Raw genomic sequence first — 12,662 nt, 5'->3', positions numbered from 1 at the left:
AAAGCATAAAATCCTTTAACAGAAATGGAACTGATACTTGTGAGCGATAAGATTAGATGACACACATTAATCCCCAGGCAGGGATGTTTGGGACAGGTCTATATATAAGTCTAACAGTATATAAAATCATGCAGTCACATCTCTTACATGAATAGGCTGGTCAGAAACACACTCAAAAGTTTACGGTCCAACATTAAGCGTACTAACAGTGTTTGTTAGGGTCTATGTGCCTCTTCTTTAGTCTTCTGTGTACATATCTATGTTGCTTGATGTGTGTGTCTAGACACTCTATCTCTATGTTGCTTGATGTGTGTGTCTAGACACTCTATCTCTATGTTCTTGATGCCTGTGCTTCGTCTGTGTGTCGTTAAAGAACGAGGTACTGTCTGTTTCTGAAGCAACGCTGTGTTCAGTTGATGCTGTGTTTGTTCACCTGCTGCTTCGGACTGTACCTGTACAAGCTGTTGTTTTCATTCAGGTTTAAGATGTACACTCCCTTATATATGGCATCCAAGGCACATATTGTAGTATCGTAATATATCTACATGTAACACATACGGTATCACCACTCCTCAGAACATGCAGTGCACACTACACTGGGATATCTCTCTCTCTCTACCTCTCTCCCTATCTCTCTCTCTATATATATATCTCTATATATTATCTCTCTCTATATATATAGATATATATATCTCTCCATATCCCTTTTTTGACCTATGTCAAATCTCCAATCAGCCCGGGGCAGCCACAGGTCTGGGGATGCCCCGGTAACAGCTGCCTCATTGGACAGTGGTCTGAGTGGCAGCGCCTACAGCCTATGGGACGAAGACGGGGAGACCAACGCGGTGGACAGTGCCATCTTCCAGATCCCGCGACTGTGAGTCATTTAGAGTTAGACTGAAAACCAAGAGACTGGAGCATGTGCATGTCTGCGGGGGGTTGTGTGTCTCTGTGTGTGTGTGTGTATGTGTGTGTGTGTGTGTGTGTATGTGTGTGTGTGTGTGTGTGTGTGTGTCTCTCTGTGTGTGTGTGTGTGTCTGTGTGTGTGTGTGTGTATGTGTGTGTGTGTGTGTGTGTGTGTGTGTGTGTATGTGTGTGTGTGTGTGTGTGTGTGTGTGTCTCTGTGTGTGTGTCTGGGTGTGTGTGTCTGTGTGTGTCTGTGTGTGTGTCTGTGTGCGTGTCTGGGTGTGTGTGTCTGTGTGTATCTGGGTGTGTGTCTGTGTGTGTGTCTGTGTGCGTGTCTGGGTGTGTGTGTCTGTGTGTGTCTGTGTGTGTGTCTGTGTGCGTGTCTGGGTGTGTGTGTCTGTGTGTATCTGGGTGTGTGTCTGTGTGTGTGTCTGTGTGCGTGTCTGGATGTGTGTGTCTGTGTGTGTCTGTGTGTGTGTCTGTGTGCGTGTCTGGGTGTGTGTGTCTGTGTATCTGGGTGTGTGTCTGTGTGCGTGTCTGGGTGTGTGTGTGTCTGGGTGTGTGTCTGTGTGCGTGTCTGTGTGTGTGTGTCTGTGTGTGTGTCTGTGTGCGTGTCTGGGTGTGTGTGTCTGTGTGTATCTGGGTGTGTGTCTGTGTGCGTGTCTGGGTGTGTGTGTGTCTGGGTGTGTGTCTGTGTGCGTGTCTGGGTGTGTGTGTCTGTGTGTATCTGGGTGTGTGTCTGTGTGCGTGTCTGGGTGTGTGTGTGTCTGGGTGTGTGTCTGTGTGCGTGTCTGGGTGTGTGTGTCTGTGTGTGTGTCTGTGTGCGTGTCTGGGTGTGTGTGTGTCTGGGTGTGTGTCTGTGTGCGTGTCTGGGTGTGTGTGTCTGTGTGTATCTGGGTGTGTGTCTGTGTGCGTGTCTGGGTGTGTGTGTGTCTGGGTGTGTGTCTGTGTGCGTGTCTGGGTGTGTGTGTATGTGTGTATCTGGGTGTGTGTCTGTGTGCGTGTCTGGGTGTGTGTGTGTCTGGGTGTGTGTCTGTGTGCGTGTCTGTGTGTGTGTGTCTGTGTGTGTGCCTAGCGTCTCAGGGTGAATATCCAGAGTTAGTTGGTTGTAATCAGTAAAACAGGTACCATCTTGTTGTTCTGTTCAGTGGAAAGATTCCAAACGGCACAGATGGGATGAAGTCACCACTGGGACCCGGGGACTCAGAGGGTAAGCTACGCTGTCTCTACAGCGTTTCTGTGTGTGTGTGTTGAAACGTGTGTGTGTGAGTGTACGTGTATTTACATGCACGTTTTGGATCTGAATCTGGCCTCATGCATGTTCAGTCACTGTTCTCAGAATCAGAATGGGATTTATTCGCCATGAAAGTTTGCACAGACAAGGAATTTGCTTTGGCAGGAAGGTGCATACAATAAACATATACCTAAAATTTAAATATGTGGACTATCTATACTAAGGGTACATAAACTAGCAGTACTAAGTGGGATTAGAATATAATTAAATATACAATAAAATAAAATATAAGTTGCCGTAAATTACAATATAAAAATACAAAAATACAAATATTACAAAAAATACAAATGTACAAGATACCATTGGTGGTCCACATCTGTGGTGCATATCCACGTCACCACGCTCATACATCATCCGCCAGCTGTTTCAGCCATGTCCTCTCTAGAGGAATATGAGAGAGAAGGCTGTGATTGGTGCTGGGACTGTAAGTCGTAGCAGGTAATGGAGTCCAGGGATGATTCTTTAGACAGATTTTTTAACCCTTTCCTTCCTTGATTATTATCGTGTTTAGTGTGTAAAGTAAGCTCCATTTCTACATTTATGACACAAATACTTCGAATGTTGAGTGAAGATTATTATTATTTTTTGTATCAAAAAAACAGATGTGGACCACCAATCCCTCTACAAGAGCTGACTGGGGCACTGTGGTCAAGATAACTGTGTTACGTCTGTGTATGGCTGTCAGTAAACTACCCATACATTAAAACACTCCTATAGAACTTTTACACCATGCTTGCAATGAAATCGAAGGCGAATATGAAATGCAAGGCTTTCAAATCAAATCACATCTTATTTGTTCAGCTCTTTTTACAAGCAATGTCACAGAGTGCTTCGCACGTGCCTCCAGAACTGCAGCATGAACCATCCTAACACTGGGCTGGAATGTGTGTCTGTGTTCAGGGAAGACCCAGGTGATGGGGGAGATCAAGATCGCTCTGAAGAAGGAGGTGAAGACCGAGGGGGAGCAGCTGGTGTTGGAGATCCTGCAGTGCAGAAACATCACCTACAAGTTCAAGTCTCCTGATCACCTGCCTGGTTAGCGACACACACACACACGGAAACCCAACTCTTCTGCACACGTGCCTGTTGGCGAGAATAATGTGCACTGCATCTTTTGAAAGGCTGTGTGTGTTTACAGACCTCTACGTGAAGCTGTATGTGGTGAACATCGCCACGCAAAAGAGGATCATCAAGAAGAAAACCAGAGTATGTCGCCATGACCGCGAGCCCTCCTTCAACGAGACCTTTAGGTTCTGCATGAACCCCACCGGTCACTCTCTACAGGTATACCCTGTGTGTCTGCCTGTCTGTCTGCCTGTCTAATTAAACCTACCTACTGAAGCTACATCGTGTATAAGTACTTCAGTCTCGATCTTTCGTAGCTATGATTGTACCTTCCTTCATGTTGTTGATGCCTTACTTACGATACTCGTGTGGTTCATCCCGTGTGTGCTACAGAACCAGGTCTCAAATATGTACCTCTTCTCTCCGTCCAGCTGTTCCTGGTGTCGAACGGGGGTAAGTTTGTGAAGAAGACCCTGATCGGGGAGGCCTACGTGTGGCTGGACAAGGTTGACCTGCGCAAGCGAGTGGTGAGCTGGCACAAACTGCTGGCCAGCTCGGCCCAGATCCACTCCTAAGAGGATACCCCCCTACACCCCCCCCCCCCCCAACATCTCTGACTCCCTAAAACTGGTGTGGGACAAGACGGAGGGGTGGAGGGGTACCCCGTCTTCTCTGATCACTGCTCCGTTCGTTCCAGACCTGCTCACAGGCTGCACCCCCAGGGGGGGGACAAAGACTTTTGGGGTGCAGCGGGGAGGGATGTTGTTCTGACAGTGTGGGTCTTGGTGTCAGGGTAACACGGTTGAGCTGTGAATGGAGAGAGATTATCTTAGTAGAGTACTGAAGTGTTTTTTGTGACTACTGGAAGTTGAGAGGACATGGTTATGTGTTTACAGGAAATGAGCTAGTGTTTACAGGAAGTAGCGTGCAGTCCGGAGCGATGGGTGGCGGAAACAAAGCGAGAACTGAACTAACCAGGTCTTACAAACATACTCGCGTTTAAACGCACAGGCGTGTAAGCACCCACACACGCACACGCACACACAGACACATGTTCACTCACGTTCACATGAACACGCTAAAGCCACAGAGAAAGTGAATAAATAGATACAGGGAATGGACACTTGTAGATTCTTGTTTATTTATATTTTAATTGTAAGTTTTGTTCACAAATTAAATTATAATTATGGGACTCCCTATACATTTATGTTTGATATCAGAATTTTAATTTATTCTTGAAGAATTTTGAGAATTACATATCTAATATTATCTATTGAGATGCACATCTTATTTTTGTAGTTTGATTTCATTAGAGATGTACGAATGGTCATATTTCTTCTCCTCGGTCAAGTAATGTATTTCAGTCCAGAATTTCTATCCAGAGAGTGCACAGTCTATTTTCTAACACACACTTAATTCATTCCGATTTTAAAGTTGCTCTGAGCTGGCATGATTTTGTTTTGCATTTATAGACTATATATCAGCCTGTCCTCTTCTTCATTGCTCCTTTCTTAGATGTAAATGTAGATCTATCTAACATAGTACATAACAGATAAGATGTTCTATATCTCTAGTTGGTGTGATGTGATCAGAGGGGAGAGTGTGCATTGTGTACAGCCGTATATCTATCCTGTGAGGTATTTCAGTAGTACCACACTGCACAAGTGGAAACATGTCCATCCACTACTTGGCGTTCACTTTGTACGTAGTGGAGTACAATGTCATAGTTGGAGATTATACTGTATATACGGTATATATAAACACACACATATATATATAATAAATATCTACCTATCACTGACAATCCAATGTGTATGATTGAGGTTTAAATGTTTGACTGGTATCACCCCTTAGGATGTGGACCACGAAGCACATCATATTGAATCGCTTTGATCATTCTTGTTTTTCTTCTTATGATGCGTTGTTAATTGATTACATATTGAAAAGGTCCTATCCACAATATGTACTGGACAAGACAAACAGCGTCAATATTGCAGACTTTTACGTTTTACTTTGCACTTTTTCGAATTATTTCTAATATAGAGATAACCACTGTAGAAGCTACCCTTTGAAGATACCTTGAATCACAAGCGACAGTTATTCCAGTACCAGGGACTGCTAAAAATATTTAAAAACAACTAAAGGGGTTTTCTGTACCAAACATTCCAACATTTATTCAGATACTTGTTCAGCGTATTGTGCTTCCCCAAGTTCAAACACCTTTCATCAGGGTACCCCAATCCTTTGTGAGATGGTTGGTATTCATCAATGTGTGTACTGATAATGAACTGTCATGACTTAACCCTTGTGCTGCCTTCGGGTCACATGACCCAAAGGTTCATAACGAACCATCGTTGTGTTTACCCAATTTTACCCAATACAAAAACAAATAAAAATAATTATCTTTTAACCTTCGCAATGTGGAGGGTCTGAGACAGCCCGACGGTTAAAAGAAAATGCTTCACTTTGTTTTTGTATGCAGTAAAGTTGTCGCAATACGACGGTGGGTCACAATGACTGATGGGTCAGAATGACCCGAAGAGAACACAAGGGTTAAGATACGTCAGTGACATTTTAATATTTAGCTACCTGCTTTCGTGTCATACAGTCTGTTCCTGTGTCATTTCCTGTACGGTGTCATTTCCTGTGCGGCGTGCGCTGTGTGTATACATGGACATGCGAGACAGGATCTTCGTTTGAGTTTCACAGCTTGTTTGTTTGGGGTCAAAGGGCACAGGGGCTGGTCAGACTGTGACTGTTTGACCTGTGCCAAACTTTGACCAAAATCCACAGATCATGTCCCCGAGTGATTTCTATGCAACATAGAGCTATGTGTTGGGAATGGATCTCGAGATTAGTCAAAATGGCTGTTTAAGAAACAGAGCATTGGAAAAGGGGAAAATATAACATTTTGTTCATGGTTCATATTATGTACATTATTTTTATTTATTTTTTACAATTGTATTTTCACGTCTCAGTGCTAGTTTTATGGCATTAATGTGTTTCTTTTATAATGAGTCATTTCATATGGCTGTGTGCAGATGTATTTATCCGATACATGCTTTTGTTTCATACAGTATGTTGTAAATGTACATAACTAATTTAAACGTATTTTGATTTATAAATGATATACAGTTATTGTTTACAGAGTTTAGTTACCTTGACGGTCAGAGGAAGGTTCTGGTAGAGAGGTACACACATGCAGTATACACAGGTCAGCTCATATCAATATATCATATCAAGTACAATTATGGACGAACTCTCTTCATTATCTCATTTCAAAAGCACTCACATTTTCCACAGCTTTTATTTTTCCAGTAAATACATGATTTACTAAACGACACAACAACCTGTTGATGTGATGTCACGATATTATCAAATCTTTGCACCACTTTGCTTATTCTATGAGTGTGTGAGATCCAACTTCATACTAAAATCCATGCATGGCAATGTCCTAAGTGCACCTCCCTTTTCTAAAGTATAGTCTGCCTACCATCTCCACACGGATGGAATCTCTCTCTGTTTCTCTTTCTCACACACACACACACACACACACACACACACACACACACACACACACACACACACACACACACACACACACACACACACACACACACACACACACACACACACAGTAGTCACATCCCTGTTCTCACACACACACACACACACATTAATCACATCCCTGTTCTCACACACACAGTAGTCACATCCCTGTTCTCACACACACACACACACATTAATCACATCCCTGTTCTCACACACACACACACACACACACACACACACACACACACACACTCACACACAAACCCCCACAAGGCGGTGCCGTTTCTTAGTTTGTTACCTTGTATATAAATATCTTCTTTTTTCTATGAAACGGATCCAGATAAACTTTCTCTGATCTGTGATGCATGAGAGGAGAGCAACGCACCTCCTGACCACAGAGTCGGAGCGCAGGAGACGAGGGGACACGCTTATTGCCGATCTATAGGAGCCACATCTATCCTGACCCTTACACTGAACACAACAGAGAGTAGAAACACACTAAAGTTTTAATCTTACCAACTCAAGTAGTTGCAGGAGAATTTAAATGTGCTCACATTGGATGTTGCATGTTATGTTGGTGGTCTGTCCATACTATTTTTGTGTCCAGATTCTATTTACAAAGGGAGGCGCAGAGGAAAACAAATGCTTAAGGGGGAAAAATATGAAGAAAAACTACATTATTTAAAGATGTATGCTGACTGTACAAAGATTATGCTTGTAAAATCGTTCTGGTTTTTCCACTTCTATGTAAACCGAAAATCTACTGTCATGGTTTTGTGATTGTACACAGGAGGTATTGATAAATTATGCAAATTGTGCTGTAAAAAAACGGCTGTTGCCCTGAGTCTAAATATTAAATATATGTACAAATGAAGCACAAGAGTTTGGTTTTTGCAGAACTGTTGGCAACTATGTCCTTTGATGCATTATATACTAACAGACTAAATGTTCAGGACTTTTTGCTTTTGTATAATTAGTGTGCCTGACTATTTCCAGAAGGTAGGTAGAGAGACAGAAAAGTAGCCCGTCCAATCATTGCATTTGGTCCGAATGCCGTCCATTACAGTCCTGTGACAGATTTCAGATTTATAAAATGTTACTGTCAAACCTTTAGACTAACTATCAGGATATGAAGTTCATATAAGCACATTTCAACAAAAAGTGCTCAACATTACCTACCCTGCCTTTAATTCATTGTAAGAAAAATGAAACGGAAAAGCACGACATGTTGATAAAAATGAAGAAAACAGGACATAAATCAGAAGTGGGCATAAAAGGTATTCTAGAATGTGGTAGAGCTGGACAAGGCCGGAGATATCTGTTGGAATTTCTGGAAAGAACCGGCCCAATAAGGATAATCTAGATTGTGCTGGATATAATTAAACCAGAAGATGGCAGTAATGAAACATGATGGATGACAGCTGCCGTAAAGACCCAGGGTTAGAAGATGAAGCAAGTTAACTTCCTGGAGCTGGACTAGCTGCAGGCACAGGTCAGGGTGATAATATATCATATGTAGCTTTCCTTTGAACACCCTGTATTTTTGTCATTCGTAGTGTAAGGTTGCTAGCATATGTAGTCAATGTGGATTGACATAAATCACTGCCGAGTTTGAGTACCGTGACGGGCAGTTAGGACCTGTGTGCACAGGACCTACTGCCGACGAAGCTTGCGCAATCACGCCTGTTACACATGACTGTATATATGGAGGTGGGCTTCCCTTCGTTCTGGTTCACGCAGTAGTTAGCAGTTACTTACACCGATATGGGTCCGGTCTGAAGCTGGGAGCTAAACAGTATGGAGGAAGGAGCAGAGCCCACGACTACAGACAGCCGGGGCTTCCACCAGGTAAGCATTAGTAAGTGCGCTACTCTGCTATACAAAAGGCAATGTACTATAAAATAAAAAGCTTCAGTAAAACCTTTTTATCATGGCCTTACAGAAGTTTACAACCTGGTGTCCAAGTCACATTTCGCACCCTATCCCTGGCTCGTTGCCTGATCTCAGACATATTTTGTGTCTCCCCTGCCTCTTCCAACTCTTTCTTAATGTTCTTCACCTCTACGTCCATGGCTTTAGCTAGTCTCCAGAGTTGTATTGGTGTAATGTTTACCACCGTTCTCTCTAACCATCACATCTATGGTGGTCATGAGCTGTGAAATGTGGAAAATATTGTTTTTGTAGCCTTCACCTGACTTCCAATATTCATTGTCAATGACATGAACTCGGTTTCCACAACTTTTCACAAAGCTCTTTTTGTGGGTCAAAAAAGAAAAAGAAAAAAAGAAAGAAATCAGAGACATAAATCATCAGGTTAAAATTAGAAATGACATTATTAATAATTCAAAATGTTATAAATTCAAAGGATGTCATTGGGTAAAAGAAAACAAGCAAGTCAACGAGCAACATAAGAACAACGTTCAGTTACACCTCATGTGCTTACAATATTTTTTAACAATCTTAAGAATGGCATTAACAAAACAAAGCAGTAAAAATTATAAAATAATAAAGATCCATTGATTTCTGTTAACTCTTCTGATATTTAAATCCGCACACAATTTATTTAATCTCAGACATTTGCTATAACAATTTTCAAATCCAGACCACCAGGCTTATATGACTGTTTCAAATCTCTGTAAGCACATATCCGTGCTTATGTACAGGTAGTTGTTCATTTTGCTGAATGCACAAACATCATTGTATGGTTAGTCTACTGCTTTCACTCTAAAGATGGTTAGGTGTTCTGTACATCTTATGTCTCTTCCCACTTACTTATTTTTACTAGAATTGTTGGTATTATGATTCTTTTGGTTTGACAAGCTTCTGAGGGGCTTCCCAGGCTCCTTGAATGATCTTTTTGGCTTCATCTCCGACGGACTGAGCTGCATTCTTTGCCGCTTCTTTGGCATTATCGGACCTCTTTGCAGCTTCTGCTCCCTTCATACCACCTTTAACTGCCCCAGCAACGCCGCAAACACCACCTGCTACTCCAAGTCCAATACCTGCAGCAGCCCCGGCTCCAATTCCACCAGCAACTACCCCTGCGGCTGCTGCTGCTTCTGCTGCTACTGCCCCTTCTGCAGAAGCTACCGCTGCCCCAGCTGCTGTTGCCCCAGCTGCTGTTGCCCCAGCTGCTGTTGCCCCAGCTGCTGTTGCCCCAGCTGCTGCTGCCCCAGCTGCTGCTGCCCCAGCTGCTGCTGCCCCTTCTGCAGCCCAACTAGTCGCTATTGCCCCAGCTGTTGCCTCAACTATTGTTGTATATACTGCTGCTCCACATGCTGCTGACTTTGAGGATTTGACTTCCATGGCTATCTTGGTTCCCCCTGCTGCACAGAGTCCAGCTAGTAGGATCAAAGGGGCTGTTGCTCCAACCGCCACACCAAGCAGCATCCCTAGTAATGCCCCGGTGCTTATACCTGCCAGCTTTCTCAAAGCTTCCTTCTTCACCCTATTCCTGGCTCGTTGCTTGATCTCAGTGATCTCAATGTCTTGTGTCTCCCCTGCCTCTTCCAACTCTTTCTTAATGTTCTTCACCTCTGTGTCTATGGCTTTAGCTATAGTCTCCAGAGTTTCATTGTTGTAATGTTTACCTTCATTCTTTCTAACCATCACATCGATGGTTGTCATGAGCTGTGAAATGTGGAAACTATTGTTTTTGTACCCTTCATCTGACTTCCAATATTTATTGTCAATGACATGAACTCTTCCACAACTTTCCAGAAATCTCTTAAAGACATTGGTCTTGTTCTTTTTGTCACCCTGGCAACTGTTGTCCAAATCTAAAAACTGCTGAATGGTCATCTGATCATCAAGATTGTCACCATGAGTAAAAAGGACAACTGTGTGCTTCAGCAAATCTTTACTAAACCAGTCCTGAATTGTCTTTGCAGTCTTCATGTACTCTGGTGTGAATCTACCCACTGGAAACACCAGCAGAAAGGCATGAGGTCCAGGTGCACACTCGGTTAGACATGACACTATTTCATAACGAAGATCTTTCTTAGATCTGTTTGGGTCAAAGATCCCAGGGGTATCAATAATTGTGACTTTTCTCCCACAGACTATGCCGTTGGCTCTGTTAACCTCTCCAGTTACAGCCACTGGGGAGCATTTAGAGGTAAAGCAGTTGTTGTGCAGAAGGGTGTTTCCAACGCTGCTCTTTCCAGACCCCGTTTTGCCAAGAACAACAATCTTCAGTTCTTCAGGTGCTTAAGGGAGACGTACAGATCTGTTGTAATTCTTTTGCAATTCTATAATACAGTAGAATATAAACCGGAGAATGCAGAGTAGTTCAATTGTAAACCTTTGAGCTAATTTTATTTAAATGATGTTTGACTGAGCTCATAAACTCTTCTACAATTTGACTAACAATTTACATTAGTGGACTTACCACTCATCTTCTGCGTTGACTTCAAACTCTGTTCACAGGCTTCTGGATATGTGATATATAAATCAAAGTTTTACAGACACTGTTTCCTGTTCAGGTGGTGTTTGTCATATTTAAAAAGGGGAGGACATAATCTTAACCAAATCTCTCAAGTGAGGAACTTTTGCTAGGTTAAACTACTTCATAAAGGTGTTGCTACCTACGTAATTTGAGTTTTTGTTTTGTGGGAAATCAAAACAGATCCAATTTTAAAACATTTTAGATTTTGAACATTAAGCACACAAACCTTTCAAATTGAAGAGAAATGATTGAGCATAGACTTGAGTTCTAGTTTGTTCTAGAATTTTGCTGTCTTTGTGTTCTGCTTAAACTGGTTAATCAACGCATTTGAAAGTATCCACTTAGCTAGCCAGCATTTCATCCATAAAAGTAACCCTTTGAAAGCAGCATTGCAAATTAATTGCAACCAATACCCATCCAGCTATACCCACTGAAATAACCACTTTAAGTAATCTTTTTATTAGTTAGCTAGCCAGTATTTCATCAGAATCAGAATGGGCTTTATTCGCCATATAACTTCACACAAACAAGGAATTTTCTCTGGCAGGAAGGTGCATAAACATATACAAATCTTAAGTCTTGGATGTTCTATATCGCACTGACATAAATAATATCGTTCCTGTGCCTGTTTTCCGGCTCGCTTTATCCATAATGCCCCTTTTTTAAAACTGTTGCCCTCTGGCCGACGCTTCAGAGTTCTGTGCACCAGAACTGTCAGGCACAGGAACAGGTTTTGTGTACTGGAAGCTCCTGTCACCAAGACACATTCCTTGTATGTGTAGGCAAACTTGGCAATAAAGTTGATTCTGATTCTGAGACACAGAGATTCCTGGCATAATTAGAGAGATACATTAAATGCGTTCACTTACCACTCATAAGCGCAGCTAGTTCAGGCAGGGCAATCGGGCAGCGCGCGTCAGTCATCGGGGACGTAAGGCGTCTTACTCCACCTTTCTATCCTCCGCCCACTACCACACCCATGTTAGCAGCTCATATCCATTGGGCCACGTCCGATAAGGCGTATTTAAAAGACGCGCGGATACGCACACACTCACCCCGGTTGTTGTATGATCAGTGCTGCTGCCGCCCTCCACCATCCCCTTTCTCCCCCGTGCTGTCTGTCTGTTCGATCCCTCCGGGGGATTATATCTCTATTGCTCCCTGCCTCATATGTCAAGTATGGATGTGTCGCATCGAGGAGGCGGGGAGTGCTTCCCTTAGATCATCCACTCCGCCATAGTTAAATCTACATGTCCATGTCATGTAACAATAAATGCTCAAATCTAATACGTGATTGTCTTTACTGAAATCTTTTTCTGTGTTGACTTGAACTGTGTTCACAGCCTTCTGGATATGTGCTAAAGTCAAAGTCTTACAGACACTGCATCCTGTTCAGGT

At 42.7% G+C, this 12,662-nt stretch overlaps 2 protein-coding genes across 2 annotated transcripts in view; one reads left to right on the top strand and one right to left on the bottom strand.

The window, feature by feature from the left end:
* Positions 1–5,234, top strand: part of LOC134038024 (protein piccolo-like) — a 44,832-nt gene extending 39,598 nt beyond the window's left edge. The window contains 5 exon segments of the mRNA XM_062483615.1: positions 736–877; positions 2,055–2,116; positions 3,101–3,235; positions 3,339–3,484; positions 3,697–5,234. Coding sequence (XP_062339599.1) covers positions 736–877; positions 2,055–2,116; positions 3,101–3,235; positions 3,339–3,484; positions 3,697–3,840 — 629 coding nt within the window. The 3' untranslated portion in view covers positions 3,841–5,234.
* Positions 5,235–9,126: 3,892 nt separating this feature from the next.
* LOC134037846 (glycine-rich protein 1-like) lies at positions 9,127–12,286 on the bottom strand. The gene is made up of 3 exons (XM_062483395.1): positions 12,134–12,286; positions 11,208–11,249; positions 9,127–11,025 (listed from the first exon to the last, which is right to left on the bottom strand). Exons 1-3 carry the CDS (start codon positions 12,186–12,188, stop codon positions 9,614–9,616), a joined length of 1,509 nt encoding a protein of 502 aa, XP_062339379.1. The 5' UTR covers positions 12,189–12,286; the 3' UTR covers positions 9,127–9,613.
* Between the last annotated feature and the right edge of the window lie 376 nt (positions 12,287–12,662).

Source organism: Osmerus eperlanus, chromosome 17, assembly GCF_963692335.1.
Source record: "Osmerus eperlanus chromosome 17, fOsmEpe2.1, whole genome shotgun sequence".
NCBI lineage: Eukaryota > Metazoa > Chordata > Actinopteri > Osmeriformes > Osmeridae > Osmerus > Osmerus eperlanus.
Note: the sequence above shows the minus strand (reverse complement) of the source record. Positions and strands in the feature narration are given on the sequence as shown.